The 26,106-nt window shown below is 39.0% G+C and overlaps 1 protein-coding gene across 2 annotated transcripts in view; it reads left to right on the top strand.

Annotated features, from left to right (window-relative positions):
- Positions 1-24,943, top strand: part of FBXL2 (F-box and leucine rich repeat protein 2) — a 50,220-nt gene extending 25,277 nt beyond the window's left edge. Inside the window, exons 3-16 of one of the 2 annotated variants that reach the window (XR_009274666.1) lie at positions 2,385-2,439; positions 3,876-3,950; positions 6,871-6,965; positions 9,159-9,227; positions 9,314-9,409; positions 9,716-9,842; positions 10,037-10,111; positions 13,264-13,394; positions 17,323-17,383; positions 18,822-18,866; positions 19,158-19,214; positions 22,891-23,103; positions 24,068-24,239; positions 24,325-24,943. Coding sequence is in view for 1 of the 2 variants with exons in the window: in XM_058803829.1 (XP_058659812.1) it covers positions 2,385-2,439; positions 3,876-3,950; positions 6,871-6,965; positions 9,159-9,227; positions 9,314-9,409; positions 9,716-9,842; positions 10,037-10,111; positions 13,264-13,394; positions 17,323-17,383; positions 18,822-18,866; positions 19,158-19,214; positions 22,891-23,103; positions 24,068-24,175 (1,207 nt within the window). In the remaining variant the exon portion in view is untranslated. Of the gene's footprint in view, positions 1-2,384; positions 2,440-3,875; positions 3,951-6,870; positions 6,966-9,158; positions 9,228-9,313; positions 9,410-9,715; positions 9,843-10,036; positions 10,112-13,263; positions 13,395-17,322; positions 17,384-18,821; positions 18,867-19,157; positions 19,215-22,890; positions 23,104-24,067 lie in introns of both variants that reach the window. The other variant, XM_058803829.1, reaches the window with a different exon arrangement.
- Positions 24,944-26,106: the final 1,163 nt, after the last annotated feature.

Below are 26,106 nucleotides of genomic sequence, written 5' to 3'. Positions count from 1 at the left end.
TTGTGCCTTCTTGACCAGTTTTCCTGACTGGCAGGGATTTGCTGGTAATTCTGTGGGGTTGCAAGGAGACAAGCGAGTGTGTGTTAGTGGTACACATGAAAGACTGTATTGTAGAGGGTAAATAAATAGAAAAGCATGGAAAAAAGTGTTTATAAGCACATGTGCAAGATGCCTCTTTGGGATTATAAAGGTACTTACTGGCATCTCTTGCCTATTGTACTGTATAAGTGAAGGGTAATAATTGTGCTTTGGATTGCTGGTAATGCATCTTAATGTTGTTACCTGTTTTGATGGGGACAGCTTGGGCTGCCTTGCAGGAAAGGTTCTTCTCTAGAACAAAACCAAAAAACCTAAAAGCATCACAAATATTTACACTTGCTAAAATATTTCTTCTCTTAATATAGGATAACCACTTCCAATTTTAAACTTTTTGAAAAGTCACTTCATACAGAATGAAGCAAAAATAAATACATCTGTTCTCCATTTGGTTTTAGTTTAACTTCTTTTTTTTAGCAAAAATCCTGCATCAGCGTTAATGTCTTAACAGCAATAAACAATGAAATGTGAAGATAGACTGCCTGACAACTCAAGAGTGGAGGGGGTATATAAAAAACCCTTTCCTTAACATTTTACAGTTTCTTCTGTTGTTTGTTATTTTGGTAGAACTGGATACCTCACTTCTAAAGCATATCACATTCTTATTTAAACAAGAGTATTGTGTCACAAGTTCTTTCATTTTACAAATAGCATGGAAATCTGTCTTTTGTGCTTCTGTAAATCTGAGATAACCCTCAGGTCCCACTCTCACAGTGGTTCTGTGAGGAAGCTTCTGCAAGCCAGGAAGCTTTTGCAGCTCTCTCTTGTGTAATCTTGACAATCTCATCTGCTGACATTTCCCTCATGGTAGGGAGAAGGGTGATGTCAGAAGAGCGTTCCTGGTAGGGTGCTGATATTTATGCTGCTCTTAAAAGGGAGAGAGCACTTTTCAGTGTTTACCTGAACAGTCCAGCAATTTTCTGAGCACATTATATACTGTGTGCATTCAATGCTGCTAAGTTTCCTGAAGTGGACAGGCCTCAGAAAGGATGTTCAAATGTCAAAATAGATGCTATCAAAATAAATGTTATTGACAGGATTTTATAAACTGTTTCATGGCTTCAGAAAACAACTTTTCTTCTGTTTGCTTGACTGTTAGTTTTTTTGAGAAGGTATATTGCTCTAATGTAAAGAAGAGAAGAAAATCTTTCCAGGTGTCGAATGAAATATTGGAAGACTACTATCTGAAGTGATCATAATAAATGTGCAGAAGGTTGTTATGTTTAAGAAGTACTTTCATTACATTTTTTTGCTCTTACTGCAGCTAAAACAGTGCTTAAGGTGTAGGCATCCATTTTGAGCTCTAGCTTCAGATTTGCATTTGAAAAACATTAAACAGAATGTTACATAATTAAATCCACATCTCTTACCAATTGTTTGCTCCTCAATGTTAACATCTAACTATAATATGAAATTGTTCTTATTAGTGTTCATGATTTTGATCACTGAAAAAGTTCCTTGGCAATCAGGTAGCATTTTATCAGTGAATTACAGGAACATCTTTCATGTATTTCATAGCTTTCATTCTCAGTAATAGGAAATTATTTTTAATAGGATCTGTATTTTATGCTTAAGCTAATTATTTCTTTTTCACTGAGAACATTCTCTGAACCAATTTCGTTGGTGCTTGGAAACGGTATTAGCAAAATTCATTTTGACAGAGAAAAATTTCTTTCTGTAAACTATTAAGAGTTGACAAACCTGAGAAATTGGTTCCATGATCAGAATAGTAAATCTGAATTTTCTGCTGTAGTTGTCTCTTGTAGAGTAAATTTTTAAAAAAAGATACTGTGTTAGACTTGGTAGTCCCTGTGAATCCTTTCACAAATTTGGGTCATTGTCCCTTGTATTAATATTTAGATTCTTGAACTTGGATTTATTGATGTGTTATCTGTTTCTTACTCTTCACCAACCTCTGAAATTTTCATCGGTATTTGTGTAAGTTATTTCTTTAATTGTAACACAATTAAAGGAATATAAGCTAGTTTCTCCGAATTAAGAAGAAAAAATTATCTGTTATAGTAGGGAGAAGGAACAGAAAATAGATTTTCAGAAGCAGCACCTGCTGGGTTCTCATATGTTGGTGTTGACTGCCTTTAGATGATAGCTATGATATTATTCTGTAAGTCTCAATAACCAAAAATAATTTGGTAAAACACTCATATAGCAGTTAACCTGTTTCTTGTGTAACTGGTGTCTTTCCATAGAACCAAAGAAACATGAATACATACAGTAGTTGGAATTTATAATTAAACATTTTAATTGTAGTTGTTTCCCTTTCTTTCTAGAATATTTTCTTTCTTGGACATAGTTACTTTATGTCGCTGTGCACAAGTTTCCAAGGTATGTATTTCTCTTCGTTTTTTTTTTGTTGTTCCCTATGCCATTCTCTTAATTACATCCAAATGATGGGATTCATCTGCTTCCTGTTAAAAAGAAAAATTTTCAGTCTCTTAGCTTATTAAAGCAAATAAGCAGCAGTCCAGTTTTGTATGTAGATGTGGGCTTGAATGCTGTGTCCAGGAGTTCTGACTAAAGGCTGTGGAAAAGATATCCAGTCCTGTTTGCTCTGTATCTGGAGAAGGGATTAAGCCCCGTTTGGCATAATGGCATTTGCTTTTTATAAAGCATGTGGCTGTATAACACTATTTTTCAGGTGTAATTGCTGCTTAAAATTCCATGTAGTTTGGTTAATGTGCACCATGTGTCTAAGAAGTAGATCCACCATTTTCTTGCCAAGTACAAAAGTAGATGGATGTTAAGTAGATGGGCTATTAGTGGAGGAAAAAGGTACATGCAAGATATTAGTGAAGGCATGCTGAATTTTTATGTTTAGCTTGTCTTCATTTTTTCTTCTTGAAATAAAATGAATACTATTCCATTTCTACATCAACTGCATACAATGAACAATATTGTTATACAACATAAATGAACTTAATTTCATATTTTCCTTCTTCCTCTTACAGTTGGGTTTGGTTTGGGATTTAATTGGTTGGTTGATTTAATATGTAATTGTGTAATTGTTTCATTCTTTACCCATATCACCCTGTCCTGCAACTTCAGTAAGCCCTGTGAGTCAGGTAACATCAGGTTTCATCTAAAACCTACAAAACTGCATAAGAAAACCAAAGTGATTGCATAAATTCTATCTTTCTCTGAAAACTTGTCAGTTGGATGTGGTATTCTTTTTTCTCTCATTTTCTGCACATATCTGTGTTTCTCTGGCTTCTTAATTCTGCTTTACTTTGAACTACTATTGCTTTGACAGTGAAGGACAAGCTCTCAAACATGTACATGTAACTTAGCAGATGGAAAGGAAAGGCATGGTCCTAATAGTGGAAAGTCAGCAGTTTTCTGAAAAGTTTCTGTTTTCTCAGAATAGTAACTAGTGAGGTTGAGGAACTGTGGTTTTATTGAAAGGAATCTCATCTGCAGCTACTTTTTTTCCATTTAGATGTAGCAAAAGTAACTAATTAGAAAACTTTACAAAAGATTTTTAAGAGTGGAGGGTTAAATCTTTCTGTGTATGTGCTTTGCATTTAATATCTTGCTTTGCCATATGTTTTGTAGCCACAAGTTAATCTTTGAAGTATAATCCATTTAGGAGATTTGAGATTAATTTCTTCAAATTCTATGTTTTTAACTATGTATGAGTACTAATATCTACAATTTTTTAAAAATGCTACCTGAAATTCTCAAGTTTGTAATTGCATTATTGAGAGGAAAATGAAGGGAGCAGGCAGTGGCAGTAATAAATAAACTATATTTGTTTTCTGTAGGCATGGAATGTTTTAGCTCTGGATGGAAGCAATTGGCAAAGAATAGACCTCTTTAACTTCCAAACGGATATAGAGGTTAGTGTCTTTTTTCATTTTTAGGGTATTTTTTATTCCTATTGAGATGTTGAAGAGCATAGCCCATTTTGAGTGCCCTGCATACTGTGCTTGTTTTCACACATTTTAAAGACTAAGATCACGAAAATAACACTGTGAAGGAGCAAATGGAAAAGAACTCTGTATTTGCCCTTTTTTTTCCCCTGGATGTGTGTTTCAGTTTTGTTTGCCAGCTGTGTATCAGATGATTTTCATATATCATCTACATATAAGGCTCTAGAAATTCAAGCCTGCTCATTTCCAGAAAGGAAATGTGTAAACGGTGCCTCTGGATGGAGTGAGATTCTTGGAATTGCTTTTACAATCTAGAGGATAGTTTTGCTAGTCCCAAATCCTTCTATGAGGGGGCCATCTAGTGCTGGAAGCTCACTGGGCACTTGGGCACAGCATTTGGAGATTGAAGCATTGAAATGCTGGACAACTTTTCTTACTGCAGGCTTGCCTAGGTTTGATTTGTGTCTATCTGATGACCATTTTATGACCATTTGTTTCATAAGGTTTAAACCTTGTGTGAATGCAGGAACATGTGAAGTAAAGTTCTTTCCAGTGTGTAATGAAAGGTTTAAGGGCAGGCTTGTCTTCTGTAAGAAAAACATGTCTGCATTAATGCTATCATAGATGTGCATAACAAAATAAATTATGACATCTGAAAATGAAGAAAAAAATTAGTGGGGAACAAAAATTCCTTGATTCAGTCTGAACTGCTTTATTATTTGTTGATACAAATTAAATGTAGACTACAATAATAGATTTGCTTCTGTATTTTATGTTTTAACTTCTTAGTTGGATGAATAAAATCCAGATGTGTTTCATTTGCTGTATTTTGCTAACCATGGTACAAACTGTTCCTGAAGTTTTACAGTAACATAGAAAATAAATTTTTTTCACCACTCTTTTAAAACTTTATTGCCAACTCCTGTGCTCTACTTACCTTAAACAAGAGGATCTTGCAGAGGTAGGAGAAAGATTTTTGGCATCTGCCTTAATCTAAATGTGTCAAAGAAGACTTGGAGCTTTAATGCCATGTTTTCAGTTGCCCTTAATCTTGTGTTCCTCATTTGCTAAGAAGTAAAGTAAAACCCCACAGGTCTGCAGTCCTTCCTGTTGATAGACCTTTTCTGTGTTTGCAGTCATTTTGGCATTTAGAAACACAGAATTGTATTTTCAAGTTTTCAATATTTTTGTCCTATATTTTACCTAGTGGTGTTGCCCTCTGAGATGCTGAGATATTTGTAACTTGGGATTCAGGAGAAGGAATGAAACTAAGTTATGATGTCCTATTGCTATAAAAAGCTGTTGTGGTTTGGAGCAATTCAGTCACTTCAGTATATTGTAATTAAGTACATTTGTAATACATAACTCTTAAATTTACTCATAAAAGTGTATTCAGCAAGAAATTATTTCACAACTCAGTTCTTCAACAAAAGAGTTTCGCATTTGGTGTCTAAGAACTCTTTTTAGCTGTTTTAGTGTCATATTTTTTTGTCTGTGAATTTAGGACAGGTAAAAGCTCCCAACTATAATTGGCAACTTTGTGCTCAGTTGGACGTTGTACTGATTGGTGATTTTTTAGTCAGTACTTGATCTGAGAATATCAAATTATGAAAAATTAGGTTTTGTGAAACTTTATTTAAGACTTCACATGGTAGAGAATAAAGTGGGGGGGGACCCTATGAAACGGTGTTTGTTTTATATCAAAAATGTGTGATGTTGAATTTAAATATACCTTATGATTTCTTGGTATGTGGAACTAATTATAAGCTGGGGTAGGTTGAAAAACTAGTTTTTTTGAGTGACAAATTATTCAAACAGCTAAATGCATTTGAATGCACAAAAGTTGTCCTCTTTAGCATGCTGGATTTTGGGAGGTTTTACATGAGTAAAGAAAGAAATGAGTTTGGGAAAACTTGGGAAAACTTTCTTTGAATAATTCTTTAGGATTTGGCTTTTTTCTGCAATGTAAATTGAACTTGCATCATATATTATTCATTGAAGAATTTATTCTTACAGTAAAGGTATTTGTCCTTTGCTGAGAAATCATACTGATTAATTGAAAAGCTTAAAAAAAATAAACCAGATTTTCAGTTTCTTTGTTTTGGTGTAAATTCTTTGGAGTGATAAGATAAGCAATGTTACTTATGGACCAAGAAACAAACTCTGATAAGAAAATATTTTCCCATAGTGATGGCCAGGACATTAGTATTAGAGAAGGACAATAAAATGTAACAACATGACAACAAAAAAAATCCACTGGCCTGTAATTCTACACATATTTCTTCTTTCAAAAAATGAAGGGAGAGGAAAAAATGCACAGTGCTGTTAGGGATTAGTCCTGTTGTTGCTGCTCCCACCAAGGTGTTTGGCACCTTTCAGTTGCAAGCATCCCTAGGCAGGAGCTGTAAAACAGGGACTTGCTGGAGGCTGTTGTGATGTACTGGCCTAAGCAAGATCTCTGTGGGCAGCTTCAACTTAGGTCTGTAAGAGTGGCTGGGGCACTTGAGGAGTGGCCAAGCCTCCCATTCCACCTCTGGGGCAGTTCCCTACCCATCTGACAAAACTTGAAGATCATTTTAGTAGTCTTAATGGGTAGGGTCTGCTGTGACAAAAAGTTGAGCTGTGTATGATCAAATGAAAAAAAGGAAGAAAAATTAAAGATTGAATTGAATAGTACCTGAGTGTGAGTGGAGATTCCCAACAGGTAACTGTCCTTTCTTAAAGCAGAAAAAGAAATTCAAAGAGTTTTAGTTATAGTAATAGTATAGTATAGTTACAGTATAGTGGGGTGTAGCTGGTCTAGGTCTTAACTCCTGGGATTTTTAACTTGGTTAGAATATTGTGTCAGAATAAAACTCAGCTAAATCTTCCTTTTATTTGGTTTAAGGGTCGTGTTGTGGAAAATATATCAAAAAGGTGTGGTGGGTTCCTGAGACAGCTTAGTCTGAGAGGATGTCTTGGTGTTGGAGACTCCTCTTTAAAGTAAGTAAAATCCTTGATGGAGACATCATTTGTTTCCTAATGTGTGCAACCAACTGCAATTGGATTACTGTTATGTCTGTTTGTATTTCTGAGTCCTGACTGATGAGCAAAGTGGGATACTTAGGTAAGTACTAAATACCTTAGTATTGACTAAATGAGTCATCAGTTTGAGATCAAAATATAGCTTCTATTATTTTCTAGCAATGAACTAAGAAATGAAAGCTTGTGCTTTTCAGAAGCATGGCTTTTTCTTTCATGAGGATTATGTTGATTATTGCTCCATTTCCAAGTGGTTAAAATGTTTTCAGACTGTACTCTGGCTTCCTTCAATAGTCAGAGTATCAAGATTAGTGCTCATTTTATTGTTTATCATCTAGTCTGGACAAGAGGTGACCCTAGAAATAGGAGGAAGGATAAAAACTGGTACCTACATTGAGTGCCTTCAAAATCAGGAAAGATCTGGAATTCTTTTCTGGGTCAAAATAAGAACAGGCAGGTGACAAGAACATCGTGGGAGGCTCTAGAGAGGACAATGACCCTCCTTTCACACAGGGTATGAACTGAACTGTGCAGTTTGTTCCTAGAAGAATGTTTGAATCCCTATGAGCTTTTTCCAATGCAAACTGTTTAGCCAGGTTCCTGTGTATATTTCTGTGAGTATTTAAACCCTAAGATCCTACCTCCAGCTGAAGGTGGAGCACCACAAGCACTTTAGGGCTCAAATAACATTCTGAGGAAGTCTTGGGGTCTGGCTTTTTGCAGTTATGCTTTCCTCCTCTCTCCCTGGAGCCTGGGCTGGATGGTGTTCAGTCTCAAGTACTGTGGCCATTCTCAGGTGGAAAATATAAGCACAAGATTTTGTTATCAGTGGACATTAAGCTACTGTCCTGTGACCTTTAGCTATTTCTAAAATTTATAAGTAAGTCAATTCTTTAACTTTTGCCTCTAGAGGAAATTCATGCAGGATTAATTTTCAGATACTTGTTCTGAAAGTGATTTTTCCTGTAAGCTTTTTGCATTGAGTTGTTTCCAAATCTGTTCGTTTTGTGGGCAATACTAATTTCTCTATTTATCTTTCTTCTACATCAACTTTTGAGTAAAATTGCCAATTACTGATGTAGGTATTGGCCATGTAAGCACTGAATGCTTGTGGCAGGTCTGTCAGGACATGCCCCATGCTTGAATCTCAGAGGCAGTTTGCTGTTCCTCCAAAGTGTAACATCTTTCCAAGTGATTTGAAGAGTGTCTTGATTGTAAATCTCCCTCCAGTATATGAATTTTGGAATAGCTGTTTTGAGTATTCAAGTGGAAACTCTCACCAGTATAACTGCTTGCTGGGGTTTTTTTCCATTGTTTGCAACCCATGCTGTAGAGCCAGAAGTTGTTACCAGTTGACTGTGTAGTCAGATCTGTTAACCAGGGCAAGCCTCCAGACAAAACTGTTTTTGTGTGTTTCCTTCCCTCCTGCCAATAAAATCCATGCAGCTGAAGGAAACATGGGCATAAAAACAGTGTTCTGAAATGCAATGTAGCTGTAAATATTACTTTTCACAGATGAAAAGAAAATGTATGTATTTCTTCAGACTGATTAGTATAATGATATATACAAGCAGTATAATAGCTCCAATCATCCTTAAAGTTCATACCCAGTAGTGCACACTGATGCTTTTTAATTTTTAAAATAATAAAGAAGCGATTTGCAGCCTACAGGGTATTCCACTGGTAGTTCAATAGACTTAGGTCACCCTTGCTATTGTACCAGGTGTGTCCCTTTCCATTTGCTGTGGGAGCAAGCTCCTTATTAAGACTTGCAAAGGCTTCAGTAATGAGATGTGCAAAAACTCTTCCCAGAAACTTAATGTTTAACTGATGTAACACTTGAAGCTTTCTGTTTGTGCCCTTTGAGTTTTTGTTACGGTATTTGCAGCACATTCTGGCTGATACATGACAGAAATAAGCACCTTGCCCAAGTGGGAGAAATGGCACTTTCCTAAGGCCAGGAACTTGCAGTAGGAAAAGGAAGAAGCAACCACTGAGATAAATGTGTTTGAAGCGTGCTTTGCAGTTACTCTGTGCCTTGAAGATCAGGCTTTTTGGCCAAGGTGGGAGGAGGTGCAGGTGGGACGGAGCGCGCTCTAGTGACTGCCTTGCGCTCGGGACATTTTATTGATTCAGCTCTTTGTTGTGTCTTAGGACCTTTGCACAGAACTGCAGGAACATCGAACACTTAAATCTGAACGGATGCACAAAAATCACTGACAGGTAAGTCAAAGAGGTTTTTTGATTGATGGGAAAATTTGGAAAAAGAAGTAGCTGAAGGTATTTTTAGTGTGTCTGCTGTTTTGCAGCACGTGTTACAGTCTTAGCAGATTCTGTTCCAAGCTGAAACATCTGGATCTGACATCCTGCGTAGCCATCACAAACAGTTCTTTAAAAGGCTTAAGGTAAGAAGATTCAGTGTTCTGTGTTAAAGAAAAGTGTTTAAAGAGCTGTTCAGCATTTAATAAAGTTAAAAAATTGGTGCTGAACCTTTATACTGTGAATCAGCACGGGCTGTATTCTATATCTAAGGCTTCTGGGGTGTAGACTGTGGTGCTTGTGTGTGGTCTTTTCTCATGACTTTTCTGTGGAGGCCTGGCACAGTCCACTGGCTATCATTAATTTCTAACAGTGTGTTTAATTTGGGTTTCCCACTGTTATGACTATTTGAAGGCTGGATTTAACTTTATGTATTTTTTTAATTCTCCCAGTGAGGGTTGCAGAAATCTGGAACATTTGAATCTTTCCTGGTGTGATCAGATTACGAAGGATGGTATTGAAGCACTGGTGAAAGGGTGTAGTGGACTAAAAGCTCTATTTCTTAGAGGTTGCACACAGGTACATAATTGCTTGGGTGATCCTTTAGGAATAAAATTTTATTTTGGGTTTTTGAAATCTCCATGAATTAAAAATGTCATTTTTGTTATAGTATTTTGTTCAATATTGCAAGATGTGTACATTTTTTGGGCTGCTTTGCTGTGCTTTTAATTTCTTGTTTCTTTTCCTATGTCCAATTTAATTACTAAATACAGTTAGAAGATGAAGCATTGAAACACATTCAAAATCACTGTCATGAGCTTGTAATCCTGAATTTGCAATCGTGTACAGTAAGTATTTGAAGCTTCCAAAGGTACATTCTCTAGAAATCAGAAATAAGTTTGAATGCTAATAAATTGATCTGCTATACACTTAAGTAAGATAGTTATTTTCTGGAGTTTACAGGATTTTGTGTGAAATAATATCTTTAAATGAGCTGGCTGTTTCTACAGCTGAGTTTGGACTTGAAGTGTTGGGTTATTTTTTTCCCCTTCATTACATGTTCTAAGTGTGGTAAGCTCTGGAGTAAGAATTAACTGCATTAATTCAATTTTCATGAACTGTGTAGCATTTTGGTCTATTCATAATTCTAAGGTTTCTAATTGAGCAGAAGTCATGTTCTGGGCTACATAATAGAGAGTAAAAAGTAATGGCATCATAACTGAAGATGATTCAGAGCCATCTAAGTGGCAGAAGGGCATGCCTTTCCAATATTAATGGAGAACACATTCATTAGTCATGAAATGACTGGGAATCATTCATGTACTTTTAATTCTACTTAAAGAACACAAATTTTCTTTGCTCTGGCTTATATTGGCTTTTCATTGTTTCTGATGTGACTTTTCAGGAATGGGAAAGACCTTCTTTTAGATTTTAAATATAGCTAAGTCATTCTTTCCCTGCAAGTAAGCCTAAAAAAAGATATTGAAATCAATTAGAATTTCAGTTTTTCAGTTATGCAGAGTTGAATAATGAAATTATGGGGTTTTTTGTTTTTGAAAAGTTTTCTAGTTTTATTGCTAGATGGTATCATAAAAACCTGCAAACCTTACAAATCTGTTTTACAGATTGTTCTAGAATGAATGTGGCATGGGAACATTTTTTGTTAAGATTGAACCTAATAGATTTCTGTAAAGTGTTGAATATTTTTGAGTGTTAGGGATTATTTAAAGTTACTTTAAAGTTGCAGAAAATAAGAACAATAAGAATACAAAGCTTGAGCTTCCATGATACAGATGTTTAGTGAAAGAGAATTTTTCAGTGTGAATGTAGGTGCCCACTGAAGCTGGGCACTGAAAGAGAATGGCAGTGAAGTTCCTTCTTTTGGTCAGAACCACACTTAAATAAAGTCAGTATGTAATTTCCTCCCCTTTTACACTTCCTTTTGCTGCCCTTCTCACAAGTTCTTTTTCTGTTGTGTTTTGCCCAAGACTAATGAGATATATCAAGGCCAACCTTTTCTGACTGTCTTTATGGAAGGATCTCAAGCGGATAATCAGTTCTTACCTCTCCCACTTCACAGTGGCATTGGCACAGAAGTGCACCAGAGCTTTCCTTTGGTCAGGATGTCTGTTGTTATTTAGTACAAACAAAAAATCCTCCCGAGGGAAAGTAGTTTTTCCTTTCAGTTCTCTGAGTTGCTAGTCTGTGTGTCCTACCTAATGACATGTGCTTTAAAGCTGGATTTCACTGGAGGTGTGTCTTGCTTGCTATGGCTTGGGAGCATGCTTCCAGAAGCATCCAGGCTCCGTATAATCAAAGGGATTTTTACACAGCAGGTCTCCTTGTGCTTTGTATGATCCCCACTGTAATTCTAGTGACTCTGTTTTATGGGCCCTGTAAAATGCCAGGCCAGCTCCAGCAGCTGTGGAGTGAACTTGTATTAGCTTTGGAAACTGCACATCTGAAAGGTACCATCTTTAGAGAAAGATTTTAGAAACTTGCAGGGACATGCAGGCATTTTTTGAACACTTTTATTTCCTGACAGTGATATGGGCATTGAAATCACAAGCAATTTCAGAGTGGAAAATTTTCATAAATGACTTGTGGGCTTGTTACAGCAGCATAAAATTTGCATAGTCCTTGCCTTCAAAGCCATCCCTTTTTCCAGGAACAGCATCATGTGTATTTCTCAAAGCAAACAGAACAGTTCCAGAAAATAACATGGTTTTGGAGAGTCAAATCCAGAGGTACCTGATTTGGACAGAACTCCAAATTGTGTCTTCTTACCTGTAGATTATACAAATCCTTCTGGATCCCCAAAAAGAAAAAGAGACTTTTAATTTTCTGCTGATAATAATTTGACTGAATTAGTTGCAAAATCTAAACTTCTGATATTAAAAAGTGCTGGGCTGGGGAGGGGGAAGCATAAGGTAATCTCCCTTTGTGCCGAGCTACTGTGATCTTTCATCCTGTTTTCATCCAAGAATGGTTATTTTTGTGGTAATAGTATCAGAAATATGCTACAGTTGTATGAGCATACTAAAATGAGGGGCTTACACAAGGCTTTCTATTAAAAATACTGGAAGGTCTTTGCTATTTTTGCAAGAGTATTATTAAGCCAGGAAATAAAACAATCTGTTCCACACAGCAGAAAAATTAAATTCATAGTGTTAGGAGGAGGACCGAGAGCTTTTTTCAGAATAGAAGACTTGTAAACCAAATCTTATTTGCACACACACAGTAATCCAGCTCCTGTTGCTATTTTGTGTGCAGCTGCAATGGGGATATTTCTTATAGTTCCTGTTTCAGAGAAAAAACCTAATCATATTCTAAATTTGGAGTTACTCCTTACAGAAAATCTATTACAAAATGCTTTTGAGAAATTGGAAGTTTTCTTTTGAGTTAAATCTTTCATCTAAAGGGGTATGTATAGGGTAGGGCAGATCTGGCTTTTACTCTTACCTTCTGTAAAAAATGGATTATGTGTAATTGTTTCCCTAACTCTTGCTTCAAAAATTATCAGAAAGTGAAGGGTTTTGCCCTTGGGTTCTAATGCTGCAGGGAAAATCAGGTAGTTAGTTCTCCTGCTGTGAGGCTTTGAAATCTCTTTTGCACTGTTCCCAAACTTACACACTCACTGGAACAGACCTGGAGCCCACTGATATATAAGAAGTGAGCACAATTTAAAAAAAAGTGAAAAATTACAAAACAAAAAGCAAAGTGGAAGACAACAGCAAACAACTCTCACTTTGTGATTCAGACTGCCTTATAGTAGAACTTAAAGTCTGTGGAAAAATACCTAGTTAAATAGGAAATGTAAATGTTGATTATCTTCAGTGTTATCTTTGTAAGTGGTTTCCTGACTCTGTTTTTTGTTGAAAATCCGGGTTGCCTTGGTTATATACAGTGTGACAGTAGCAGTTCAGTGGCAATGTCTTGAGTTTTGTTCTTGGCTGATTACTTGATAAGGAAGTAACTTCAACCTTCTTCTGTGTTGCAGCAAATTTCAGATGAAGGCATTGTGAAAATCTGTAGAGGATGCCACAGGCTGCAGTCACTCTGTGTTTCAGGCTGTAGCAACCTGACAGATGCTTCTCTCACAGCTCTTGGTCTGAACTGTCCAAGGCTGAAGTGAGTATGTCATGACTGTGTTGTATGCCATGTTCTTACTGGCCTGATCTAAGAAATTCACTTCTGAGGATGAGCTGCATTTACAACCACAACATTAGGTACATAAACTTGAGGGCTGGTCCTCTGTAGCTTCGTATTAATGGAGTTCACTGCATATCAGAAAAGCAAGAGTTAATATATAGCCTATAAGATGTGCTGGACCCAGCAGTTCAGTTCTGTGCTTCTAGCTAAATATTTCAGATACTAACTACAAGCGAGAAAAAAAAATATATAAAGCCCATTACTTTTTTAAAAGTTAAGAAGATCTGTGGTTGTGTTATTTCTTTTGATGTTTGTACTGTGATGTGGTTTTATGTAGTCATTTGTCTTGAAAAATAGCTAAATTATATATGATTATTCTATTTATCTGATTTATTATATTTTATCTGATTATTATATTTAAAGATTTTATTATAAAAGTTCTTTTAATATGCTCTGCAGTGCAGCCTCTTGTACTCAAACTCTGAAATAAAGTGTGCTCATGTTTTGGCAAGCTTGGACTGATATTTATGAGAGATGTTTTGAACAATAGGGGCTTATCAGTTAAAAATAATATAAGCTTCCCCATTGGTGTAATTTGTGCAAACATATATGTTATGGTGGGCTTTAAAACCATAGCTCAGTTATGCAGCAGCTCCCTGGTTATGGAGACATATTGTAGGGACAGATAATACTTCTAATTTTAATGTAGATTAAATAAAAAGATTTTTGAATGACAAATGGCCATTTATGACAGGAACATGCAGGAGTCAGAGTTGTTATAGTTAAATCACAGACAGTGGAGGAATGAGTAGTCTGTAAAAATTATGGGATGCTGCATTCAAATTCCAGTGTACCATATGCTGACACACAGTGTTCCTTTAGCTGAATGGGTGAAAAAGAGCTTTTGTTACTGTAGAAGACCTGTCCTTAAGACAATTCCAGGCTGACAGTCCCCTTTGTGTCCCTTTCATACTTATTAGGAGCTTAGGAGCCTTTTGGCAAACTGACTGGAGTTCCCTAGAAAGCTGTGCTGTTAGTGCTGGCCTTTTTCCACCATTTCTCTCATTTTCTCAATTAGCATCTCAGATAGGAAATAAAAGGAGGGCTAAACTGCTGCTAGTTGTGCAGTTCTTTCCAAGGGCAGTACAAGTGCAGCAGGAATTGTTTCAGCTTTGGTAGGAAAACTGTCAGCCACGAGGGGGAAGGCGTTGGCTGCTCTGCTCCTGTAAGGAGGAGCAGCACAGGGAGAGAAAATGACTCTTTGCAGTGATTGCTGCTGAGGATTACTGCATGTTGGGAGGACAGAGGATGCAGCTGGTTACAGCTAGACTTTTGGGACCATGGATGGAAAGTACTTGATAAAAATTATGTTGGAAATCAAAGGGAAATGTAATTCCACACTTGTTCTGTACCTTCTGAATATTTCAGTGTTAAGTGTGAAAGAAAACTCTGCTGCCTCTGTTGGACTTGCTGACCCTGTCAGGAAAATTTTGAGTGTTTTCTGTGCTGTACTACTCTCACTTCAGTTCAGGATCTTGAGTATCCTACTATGCTGCTTTCCATGATACTGCTGCATTTCCCTGATTCAGTTGTGACCAGTCACAAGTATCTCCTTGGACAGAAACTTAGGTCAAGCTTTCAGCAGACCCTTCAGCTGTATTTCTTATCTCACATCTACATACAGATATCTTGTCATCCCTCTTTACATGTGCTCTTTCAGGTGCTTGGTGCCTTGGTACCATCTCTTTTTTTTTTTTTTTTTTTCTTTGTTAGCACTTTTTAATGCTATAATACTTAGGTATTTTGGCAAGGCTTGTCAAGAAAAGCACCTGTGAACCATGAATGCCTGTGTCTGGGTGGGACTGTGAAAGTCAGGATCATATTCCTTTCAGCCCCACCAGCTGCTGATTCCACAGGAGTAGGGAGGTGCTGAGTGCAGAGGCATTCCAGGTGTGCCCAAAAAGCAGCTGTAGGCAATGAATGCAACTCAGTCTGACTCAGAGAACATTTCTTCATAAGAGTAGAGAATCCCTTTGAATATCACTTTGTCTCATCAACTCCTATGTTAGATACTTTTTCACAAGTCACTGGGTGGGAAATTCATGTCAGCTGTAACAGGAAAAAGGAAGAACCCTCTGTATTTAAGCACAATCACTAAAACAAAAGCAAAAATTAGAACTTTGGTCGTTATTTCCATGCTACCCAATGCTGTCCCACCTGTTTTTTTCATTCTGGGGCCTGATTAATGCAGCATGTGTGATTACAGCTCACTCCTCATTCTCCTGCCCTATCTACACACCCAATTTCAGTACAGCTAGAGCTGCTTATCTTCTGGTTTTCTTATTCCTCTGTTTCTATAGTTGTCTTTTCAACTGGGTGTGCAGGAAGTAGTATCCTCACTATTTTGGGTATCATTGCAGATGTCATTGCCTATCCACCCCCTTTAAAGTCAGCCATGTAATGAGATGGGGTTTGTAGCAAGTAATTATGATGAAAGGAGTTAGAAGGGTGACAAATGTGACCTGAACTGTGGGAGTTTTTCTGTGGTGGTGTTGTTTTTTTCCTTCCTATTTGGTATCACAGGCAACTTTCAGAGTAGCTGAGCCTATTTTATGATGGGCTGCTAACTGCCTGTGATGGAAGGGCACACAATTCCTGAATATAAGTTTGTAAAGTAAGTCCCAGAGGTATTAAAACCATTAATTTGGGAAGAGATGCCTGTCTTGTACTTAGCTTGAATTTCCCTCATACTTCTGAACCTTGTTGGAAGACTGGAACTCTGAAAGTGGCTTTTCAAGCCTGTGGGTCTGCTCAGCTCTAAATTTGCTGCCCTCTTGCTTTTGCCCCTTGCTTTTGCCTTGGAAGAGGCTGATCCAGCAAAGTCATAGTCAGAGCCCCACATCCCCACATTCCCCCCTTCGATGGGGCTGGAATTTGTTCATATACCCAGTGTGGCTTTTCCCTTTGCACTTTCTCTAGAGTGTTCTAATGGCCTCCCAAACCAGTGGAAGGATCTGGAGGCTTCTCAGCATTGCCACAAAAAGTTCTTTTGCCCCTTTTCCCTGCCTCCTCCCCGCCAGCCCCAGCAGTGGTTGCTGTGGTAAGTTGCACTTAGTTTGCACTGCCCAGCCCATGGCACTGTGGTTTACCCTTACTCATCTTGACACTCACTCCACCTGCAAAGGAAAGTGTTCCTTAAAAAAGGACAAAGAAAACAAAGACAACAAATGGGATGGAGGCCTGTTGTGCATACTAGGTGTGCAGTTTGGGGCAGTTGACCTTCTGGGATTTTTTTTTCTTGGTACTACTTCCCAGTGCCTGTTGGAAGAGTGTTAGGATTATCTTTCCAAAACACTGTTGTTTTCTTTAAGGTTGTGTGAATATAGTTTGTTGTTCTTACTGCAGCTTGGAGGTTTTTGGCTCCATGCTTTCTGGTAACTTGCTTCACTGTGCTTCATGCAGAGGCTCTGAGGGGATTTCTAGTGAGCACTTTCTCACTTTTGTCATTTCCCAGCAGCCTATGCTTAGATAACAGAGGTAGGCTTCATCTGCATTTTCCTTAACTCAGGGTTTATTTTCCCAAAGCTTTCCTCAGATAACACATGAGAAAACTTGGTCACTATGCTTTTAGTGAAACAAGAGGTTAAAATGACCCTCATTGTGTATAATTTTTTCCACTAAATGTTCTCTGACTGTCAGAATCTTCTGATAAACTGAATTAAGTCTGCTTTTTCATTTCAAGTCATGGTGAAAAATAGGGGGAGGATGTGTGTAAGTGTGTGTTTCTGTATATATACACATACTTTTACTATTGAGAACTTTTAAGTTGCAGAAGACAGATTTGTATCTCAAATGCATTTGATTTTCTCTATGTTAATGTTTTCTTTAACATTTAAACCTTTTCCAGGATTCTGGAAGCTGCAAGATGTTCACATCTCACAGATGCTGGTTTTACCCTTCTGGCACGGGTAAGGGTCATTTCAGGAGGTCACAGCTCACCCTGGTTCATTGCTGCTGAGCAGCTGTGCATTGGTGTAGTCCTGCTGGGAAGCAACATGAGAAGAGGAAAATTAAAGTAGAAAGAAGCCAGTGGAGGAGGGGACTAAAAAGCTATTTCATTTCTGGATTATACTTAGATCTGCAACTTGATCTAATTTGCCATCTATCATTGAATTTTTCACTTTTTCCCTCTCTTTTTTCAGTTGTTTCAATTGTGTTTATTACACTTAACGTAATTCTAGAGTCATGTTATGTATTCTAGCCAAATTTCCCTTATATTGATGGCATACACCCTTGCGATATTTACATAAAAAATCAGCATATAATTGATTGTTCTGAAGATAACTTTAAATTACAGATCACTTACATTATCTGTTATAAACTATAAGCACTTGTGCCCTGGTTCATGCTGTAAATCCATACAGAAAGCATATTGGTGGTGTCAAATGCTTCATGTTAGACTTGGGTGTTTGCTGGTTAGGAAATCTGAACTCGAAAATTATACTCTGTAGATGGGATTTATGCTGCTGACATTTAATGTGAATGAAAAGGGGTGATTGTTTTGGTAGCCACAGTGGTTAAACAGAGTGGTTTTCTGATTGTTCAGCACTGCATCCTCAGGCTCTTGGTGGTCACCTCAAGCCTGCTCTTAAATACTTTTTGCCATGTTCCTGGAAAAACCAGATTGGGAATTGAGCCGAGCTTTGGCACTGTGTGGTCTGCTGCAAGGTCACAAGGTTACATCTTTTCTTGAAATGAGTCATGATCAGATATTGACAGCACTTCTGAAAGCTTGCTGGGGGTCTCTCAGAATGTTGCTCTGAGAAAATTGGTAGGTGTGACACGCAGCTTCCTTCTGCCCTTAAAGTAGACCCCATTTTCGTATTTTCAGCATTTATTGCCAAAGCAGTTTGGGTTTAAGGCTTCTTTCTAGTGTATGACAACAAAGAGAAATGTGCCAAGGCTTTAGTGTATTCCAGGTGAACCAGGGGCAGCTGATAAAGGCAGAAGTTGGGTTCTTGTGTGTGCAGAGGAGCTGGCTTTAGTGCATGGGCTGTAAATACCATGGGTTTGGAGAGAGGGCGGAAGGGAAGCAGGGCTGCTGAGCACTGCTGTGTCCTGTTCAAACCTTACAGGACTAGGAGGAGACATTTCCCTTCATAGGAGAAAGGCTGAAATGTAGATGTTTCAGAGGGAGGTGGGGTATTGTTTGTTAATTCATCTGGGTTTTTTTGTTTTTTTTCTTTTTGGTCATTTGATGGTGATCAAATATTTGAAGAGATTTAGATCACAGTTTCCTCTTGCAAGCTGTGCTGCCCCATATTATAAGCCCTGTGCATAATTTTATGTCAATATGTTGTTTTATTTTATTTTTTTGTTTATCTGTTCATTTTTTGTTTATTGTAGAATTGCCATGAGCTGGAGAAGATGGACTTGGAAGAGTGTGTTTTGGTGAGATTTAATATGAAAAGCAATATTGAATGTCCAGTGTAAGAATGCAGTACATTAACAACTTCGTCTAGATGTTCTTTGGTTTTTATAAATAGTGTTGTGTTTATGGTAGGAAATAAAAATAATTACTGGGAAATCTCTACAGGGAATTACTTGGAGAGTAACAGGTGAGGAGTTGTTTTCCACAAATAACAGAACCCTCATCTGGTACAGAAAGAGATACCTCGTTGGAGGGTTGTCTCTCCTCCTGTCTGTTGCTGGTGGCTGATGTTTGGTTTCTTTTATTCCCAGATAACTGACAGCACATTGATACAACTTTCCATACACTGTCCCAAGCTTCAAGCATTGGTAAGTGTAACTCCTGGTCTGTGGCCTGTGGTGCTCCCCCTGGAAGGACACACAGGGACAACTCCTGCAGTACAAGCCCAGGCTATTCCCTCTGTGTCTAGAAATAATTCCTGATGTAGAGTGACACTGTGCAAAATATGTGCAAGTTTCATAAGTATTCTAAAAGCAGCACTCCTAAAATATTTATATGCATTGTGTGTGATTAAAAAAATGTTACCAAATCAGTGAGTAAAAACCAGAAAGCTTTTATTTTATGGTTAACATCCTTCATATTTGATTTAAGTTAAAGCACTTAGATTCTTTATGGGTATTCTCAAGTTTTCGGTAATGGTTTTCTTAGGGAGTATGACACTTCACATCAAATATTGAATAAACAAAACCACCCAGAGAAGATAAATGGAATCACTCTGTAAGCAGTTTTGCATGCAAGCACTTTTTTCCAAGCACTTTTTTACATTTGCATAATAAATTATGGAAGGTTTCCTTGGACTTGACTTTTGAACATAATTGGAGAGGACTGAGAGTGGGGTACTCTGCTTACTGGATTTCAAAGAACTGTTTTCTAGGGAGTGGTAGCTTAGATCTTTCAGACCATCAAACCCAGTTTGAGGTAACATAAATTTGTTTGTTCTTCAATAAAGGCACTTGAAAATTGCTGGATTGTTCTTACAGTAGGAGCTCCTGTATTTCAGGCCAGTTGTGCTTTTAGTGTAGATTTGTTATAACTACTTAGATCTACGTGAGAGAACAAGTATCTTTATAATCTGTTCTTAGATGGGATTAAAGGAAGGTGTTCTGCTTCCTTAATTAAATTGTGTTATGATTAGTGTTACTAAGGTAGCAGCATGAGGAGAGATGGCTTTTAAAAGGAGCTTGTTCACTATTTAATGTTGTTGGTTTTTTAATTTTTTCTTATCAACTGTCCAGTTTCATTTCTGAACCATCATTCTTGATGGAAAACCAAATGAGTTGTCAGGAGCTGTGGAGCCATTTATATGGGACACATTTTTATATTGTAATCCCAGTTGCAGCCAGTTCTTGCTCAACTGGTACAAAGAGATCTTTTTTATCAGTTCTGTCAGTGCTTCAACAGAGATACCATAAAACCTCATAAATCCCAAGCATTTTTTTCTGAGCCTGCTTCTCTTTGCTGGCCTTTGTGTGTTTGCCTAAAGACAGGGAAATGTGGCATTGGTAAGACATCACAGCTTTCCTAAGGGAACCAGAAACCTTGATTTCTTTGGTGTATATAGATCTTTATATATAAACTGTGGATAGGAAGGATACATACTCAGAGATTGTGTGTGAACAGCAGTGACTCAGAATTGCAGGAAAAGACAAGACAAGGCAGGCAGGTGCCAAATACAGTGCATGAGCTAATCTTGGTGCTCCCAATGTCCTGTAAACTCCTTTGCAGCTGTGCTTTAGGGTATTTGCAGTTAGAACAAACATTTTGGAGTTGCAGAGATTGACTCTGGATTTGCTTTTGTCTTGTTTGGAGACTCAGTAGATGGTGGAAATGGGCAAATCTTCATCAGTATTGGAGTGTTTTATTGCCTAATGAACTTAAGAAGTAATTTCTGGTTAATGTATTTAATTGTACATTTAAATTAGTAGAGAAACTGTGAAATACTCATAATAGTCCTGAAGATGAGAAGACAATTGAATTTTTCACAGCATGTGAAATTGTCATGGTATGTCATGCCATACTTGATTTATGCACAGCTTTTAGTATGTATTAACAACAACAACAAAAGAATTTGACCATATCTCTTTGTTCTTAAGATTTCAAGCAATTGTATTTGTAAAATTCCACATTATTAATGCTTTTTAGTAGGCTTGGAAAGTCAGAAAAATCCTGTGGTTTACTATGAAGTGTGTATAATTTGGCGTATTTGTTCTACAAAGTTCTACAAACTCAGCTGTACATCCTGTATTGTCCTTGCAGTACCAACACCATGTCCCAGGAAAGCTGATTTTATAAGCTGCTTACTTCCTGGGATGGAACACTCCTAATTAGCCAACAGCTTCTCACAGCCTCCTGTCCTTCCTTGGAACAGCAGCTCTGCTGTGAATGTTGGTTAACCCTGCAGCTGCTGACTGTCCCCAGGCTCTGAGCCAAACCAAGCGCACAGCGAAAGGAGATACAGGAGAGAGCTGATGTGTTTGAAGACTTGAGAGACTGCCTGAATGGGCGTCAGGAGTTAAAACACTGTTGGTAGGGGCAAGCACTTCATTTCTGCTGTCTTTTGGAGACAGTTTGCCCTCGTGGTGCTGCTTGGAGTCCCTGCTGGGTGCTCACACTTGGTGTGTAAAATTGGACCAGCTGGATTTGAAGGTGGCTCCTGTCAGACTCCAGGGAGATGCAGACCTGTCTCCCAGCCTTTCCTGGGTTCCCTGCTCATTCTGTAGAGCAAAGGTAAAAAAAGTTGAGGCCAAATTATTTCAAAGAGCAGGACAGACCTCATGTGTCTGGTAGCAGGAAGGAAATGCTCTGACTGTAGCTGAGGTGAAGTAAGGTTGGAAGTCCCCAGGTTGCCTTTTCAGGCTGGAATGAAAAGATGTGTTGTACCCAGAGAGGGGAAATGTTGCATGTTAGAGTTGGGGGTTTGGCAGGAGGTCCTTTTGAGCCCTGCTGTTTGCTTGCTCTGAGTTAAAAAGTGCTTTTGGGCTGCTGCAAGTGTTTCTTCATCAATTACTGTCTGAAAAGAACTACTTGGGGCAAGGAAATGCTACTTCATTACCCAGCACTGTTAGGCTTAGGTGCAAGTACAGGCAGAACACAGGGCTGAGCATAAAGCAAGGCACCAGCTCAGAGCCCAGGGCAAGAGAGGAGTTCACAGATGCTGCAGATTTCACTGGGGAAGACTTGAGAGCATTCATTTCAGTGGTGACAAAGGGTTTTTTCAGCTGCCTCTGAGCAATGTCTGTTTCCTGTTGTTGTCATCATCCGTGCTTCTCCAAAAGTCATGAATTCCCTGAAGAAATGAGGAGAGTGCTTTATGTGGTGCCACTGCCCGAGATGCAACATCATTTTCCATGTTCTTCAAATTCAAGGGAGTAAAAAAATGTGCTGAAGAGGAGCAGATTTTTTTGGTTTATTATGCTGACTGTTGCAGAAAAGACTGCTCCTGCAGCTGTACAAGATGTTTATTGCTCCTTGTCTGTACAGCCTGAGGTGCCAAATGTTCATGGCTTGTTTTTCTTTGAAATCATTATTTGGCAAATCAGTCTATTGTGATTGTTCTCCATCTGTGTGGACTTGCACGGGCTTGGTGTATATATGAGACCATGGCAGCTGTGAAACAGCAACCCCTGAGCAGATACTCATCTATTCCCCTAAGTTCTCAATCATCCTTTAAAGTTGTTCCTGGCACAGAGCTGTTTGCACTGTGTGGGACAATTGGAAAAGAATTCCCACATTCATAAAGAGCAAAGGGGCTGAGGAGCTTTGCCATTGATGTGTTTTGGGACTCAGCTTGTTTTGAAGCAAAGTTAAAATCAAGTACAGCCATTTTGTTAAATAAAGCAGTTTCTTTTTTTACTCTTATGGGTTTCAGCTGTGTATTATTTGTAGCTGTTTACCACTGGAGTGAAGGAGGTTGAAGAGGACTTCTGCTGTCCAAAGGCTTGAGTAACTGAGGGATGTTGTTAATTGTTTGTCTCTCTGTTTCAGAGCTTATCTCACTGTGAACTGATCACTGATGATGGGATTCTTCATCTGAGCAACAGCACGTGTGGGCACGAGCGGCTGCAGGTGCTGGAGCTCGATAACTGTCTCCTCATCACGGATGTGACTCTGGAGCACCTGGAGAACTGCCACAACCTGGAGAGAATCGAGCTGTACGACTGCCAGCAGGTCACACGAGCTGGCATCAAACGGATCAGAGTAGGTGTTTCCTGCCTTGTTCCTGTGCAAATGCCAGAGCTCTTGGTGCTGCTTGAGACTGTAGGAGTCCTACAGGTGTCCCAGGCATGGAAGGCTGGATAAACCGTCTGACTGTCCTTCTGTTAGGTCCCCATGTGTGTAACTTCCCTCTATGAACAGCAGTAATTGCCAGTTCTAACTTGTGACATTCTGCTTTGGAATGATGAGCTCTTATCTTCTGCCTTCTGTATTTTTTTCAAGTAGAGTCCTCTGTTTTTAGGATGGTGTAGTGGCATGCTAAATCCTAAATATACGTTAATACACAGAGCCAACAGTAAAACATCTGCATGGATATTTCAGTTGATGGGCTGTGGGGCCTCAGGCCCTGGAACCCAGCCCCAAACCTTTCCCCCGAGTATCTCACCCATTAGGTCAGAGACCACCTGCATTGTGGAGGCAGCGTTTTAGCCTTGAAGTTAAACTTGTCTGTGGCTTCGTATCCCAAATTTGCATCCAAACACTTTTGCAACCAGAAAGATCATCCCTGATAGTGACTCAAATTGAAGGCAGAAACACAATTTTATTTCATGCTGCTTTCCAGAATGAGAACAGCAGCAGAAATATGGGAGATAAGGTTCAGAGAAGTTGTCCCTTAGTAGCCAGGGTCCATCCCTCTTGCCCCTATAGCAAAACCTGTGCCTCTACTGCTACTGCACTGTCTGGGCTCATCAGTGCTTTGTTGGGGAACCAGAGGGAGCCGTGTGCAGGTTGAGTGCCCAGACAGTGGTGTGCCTTACTGGATGGGTCATGAGGAATGACATGTGAGGAGAAGACAGCTTGGCTGGTATCCACTGTATAGAGGCTTCCTTCATAGCTAACTAACCTTAATGAGATAGCACTTGCTGGCACAACAGGTGAGGTGTGCTGCTTCTCTTTTCAGTTCTGTTCTTTCTCTGCCATTATAATGCAGCCTTTTCACCCACAGGCTCATCTACCTCACGTGAAAGTTCATGCTTACTTTGCTCCAGTGACTCCCCCTCCGTCGGTGGGAGGGAGCGGGCAGCGCCTCTGCAGATGCTGTATCATCCTCTGACAGCCAGTGCAGCCACACAGGAAATGTTGTTGTTGAAGAATGGGACGGCAAGTCAGCAGAAGGAGTTGGTTTCCTGACAAGTCCTAATGGTGGTGTTTGGGTGTTTGGTCATCCAGTTTTGTGACAAGAAAAGCTTTTTTTTTTTCCAGGTAAAAATCTTAACGTAATGTGCAGCTGTGGATTAAGTTGGTGATGCTTTGGTTTGTATTAGTAACTCCTTCCTTCTGTTGGCATGAGAACTGTGGTACCGTGTCAAACGTGTGGGCATTGCAGTGGAGCAGCTACTTGGTGGAAGTTCACAAAACTTGGAAGTTCATTTGCATTTGTCAGCACTACTCGGTGTGAAGTGCCGCTGTCACGTGGGGCTTGAGCTGCCACGCCAAGGAACTGAGCCTGCTGTTCTGTAATATACACCACAGATCAAGTATCAGGTTTTAAAGACAAATCAGCTTTAGCAGATGTTGACCAAAAAATGCAAAGTAATCATAAGCTCCTACAGTAAAACAGCAGCTTGTTCTTTTTCATGATTCAGCTTCATATTTAATTATGTAACAGGACATAATAGGTAATGTCAAAGGTAAGGTAGTACCTCCAGATACCATAGAACTAGAAGTACTTCCCAAGTTTTTGGACTTGGTTCAGTTGAACTCTGCTGGTACAAAGCTTGGCCGTCACCAATGCAGGTTGTGCCCGATGCCATTGGCCTTGAACGGGGTAAGAAATGCACTGTGGTGGAGCCTGTGCACTTTGCTGTGCCTGCTGCCACAGCCAGCCCTGGTGTGCCACATCCAGCCATGGAGCTGCCAGAGCCAGCCCTGGTGTGCCATAGCCAGCCCTGGTGTGCCACATCCAGCCATGGAGCTGCCACAGCCGGCCATGGAGCTTGTGCCGACGCCATCCCCGCGGGCTGGAAGGAAAGGATGCAGCGCTTCCAGGAGGAGAGGTGTAGCACACATGCTTTTCTACAGATGAATGGAAAACAGGTTCAGCTACAGAAGGCAGGATGGAGCAAGGAATTCAGTTTGGCCCACCTGTTTTAGGGACAAGCATATGGGCTTAGCTGTAGGCAGGAGTTGAACCATACCAAACCTGTGGTTTTCAAATGTAGAAAGCCAAACTCTTCACATTTGGTTAAGAAGCTGTCAGCTTCTCAATGATAATAATGATGATAAAAATCTGTGTATTAACTCTTAAGGCCATGCTTTCATCCTTAGTTTTTCAGTGCTAGACAATTAGATAAACTTTTTATGTTAAGCAATTAAATTAACTGAGAGAAACTACTTGACAATTCAGAAAGCTTTTTTTGTGTAAGTTTGACTGTGTGTGTATTTTAAGAGTTCAGGGCCTGTGTTTACTGAAAATTAAAAAGCAGTTGGAAAAGCTACTACTGGACAGTACTGCCATTGTCCCCCTGCAAATTTTAAACAACTTCTAAGAAGGAGCGAGCGTGAACATGAACTTCTGTGGCCAGCAGTGGCTGGGTTGTGTGGACTCACAGACGAGGGGGACAGTAAATTAAAGAGCTCAGCTTTGGGGCTAAATTACACCTTAGACTACAGTACATGAATTTCTTTACCAGTACAAAGGAAGCCAATCTGGGCTTCCTTTGCACAGGAGTGGAGTGCTGTTACAATCATACTGAAGAGTTCCATTCAGTCACTGCTGGTCTCATGAGAGTTTTAACTAGGTTTTATTCTCAACTGTACCAGGGCAGTCATTGGTACCAATATGTCAATATGTGTTGCCTTTTGTTGGCTCATTTTTTTTTTCTAAGACCATAATGAACCTTGTAAGTCTATTGCATTGAAGATGTACAAAAACAAATGGAATCTACTCTGATATAGGACACTTAAATAAACAATCAGCTGATGTCAAACTTGAATTTGTTGGAATTATTTCAAATCTAAGAAGATTTCTACTAGAAGCAGAAG

The sequence above is a fragment of the Ammospiza caudacuta genome, chromosome 1, assembly GCF_027887145.1.
Source record: "Ammospiza caudacuta isolate bAmmCau1 chromosome 1, bAmmCau1.pri, whole genome shotgun sequence".
In the NCBI taxonomy this organism is placed as follows: Eukaryota; Metazoa; Chordata; class Aves; order Passeriformes; family Passerellidae; genus Ammospiza; species Ammospiza caudacuta.
Note: the sequence above shows the minus strand (reverse complement) of the source record. Positions and strands in the feature narration are given on the sequence as shown.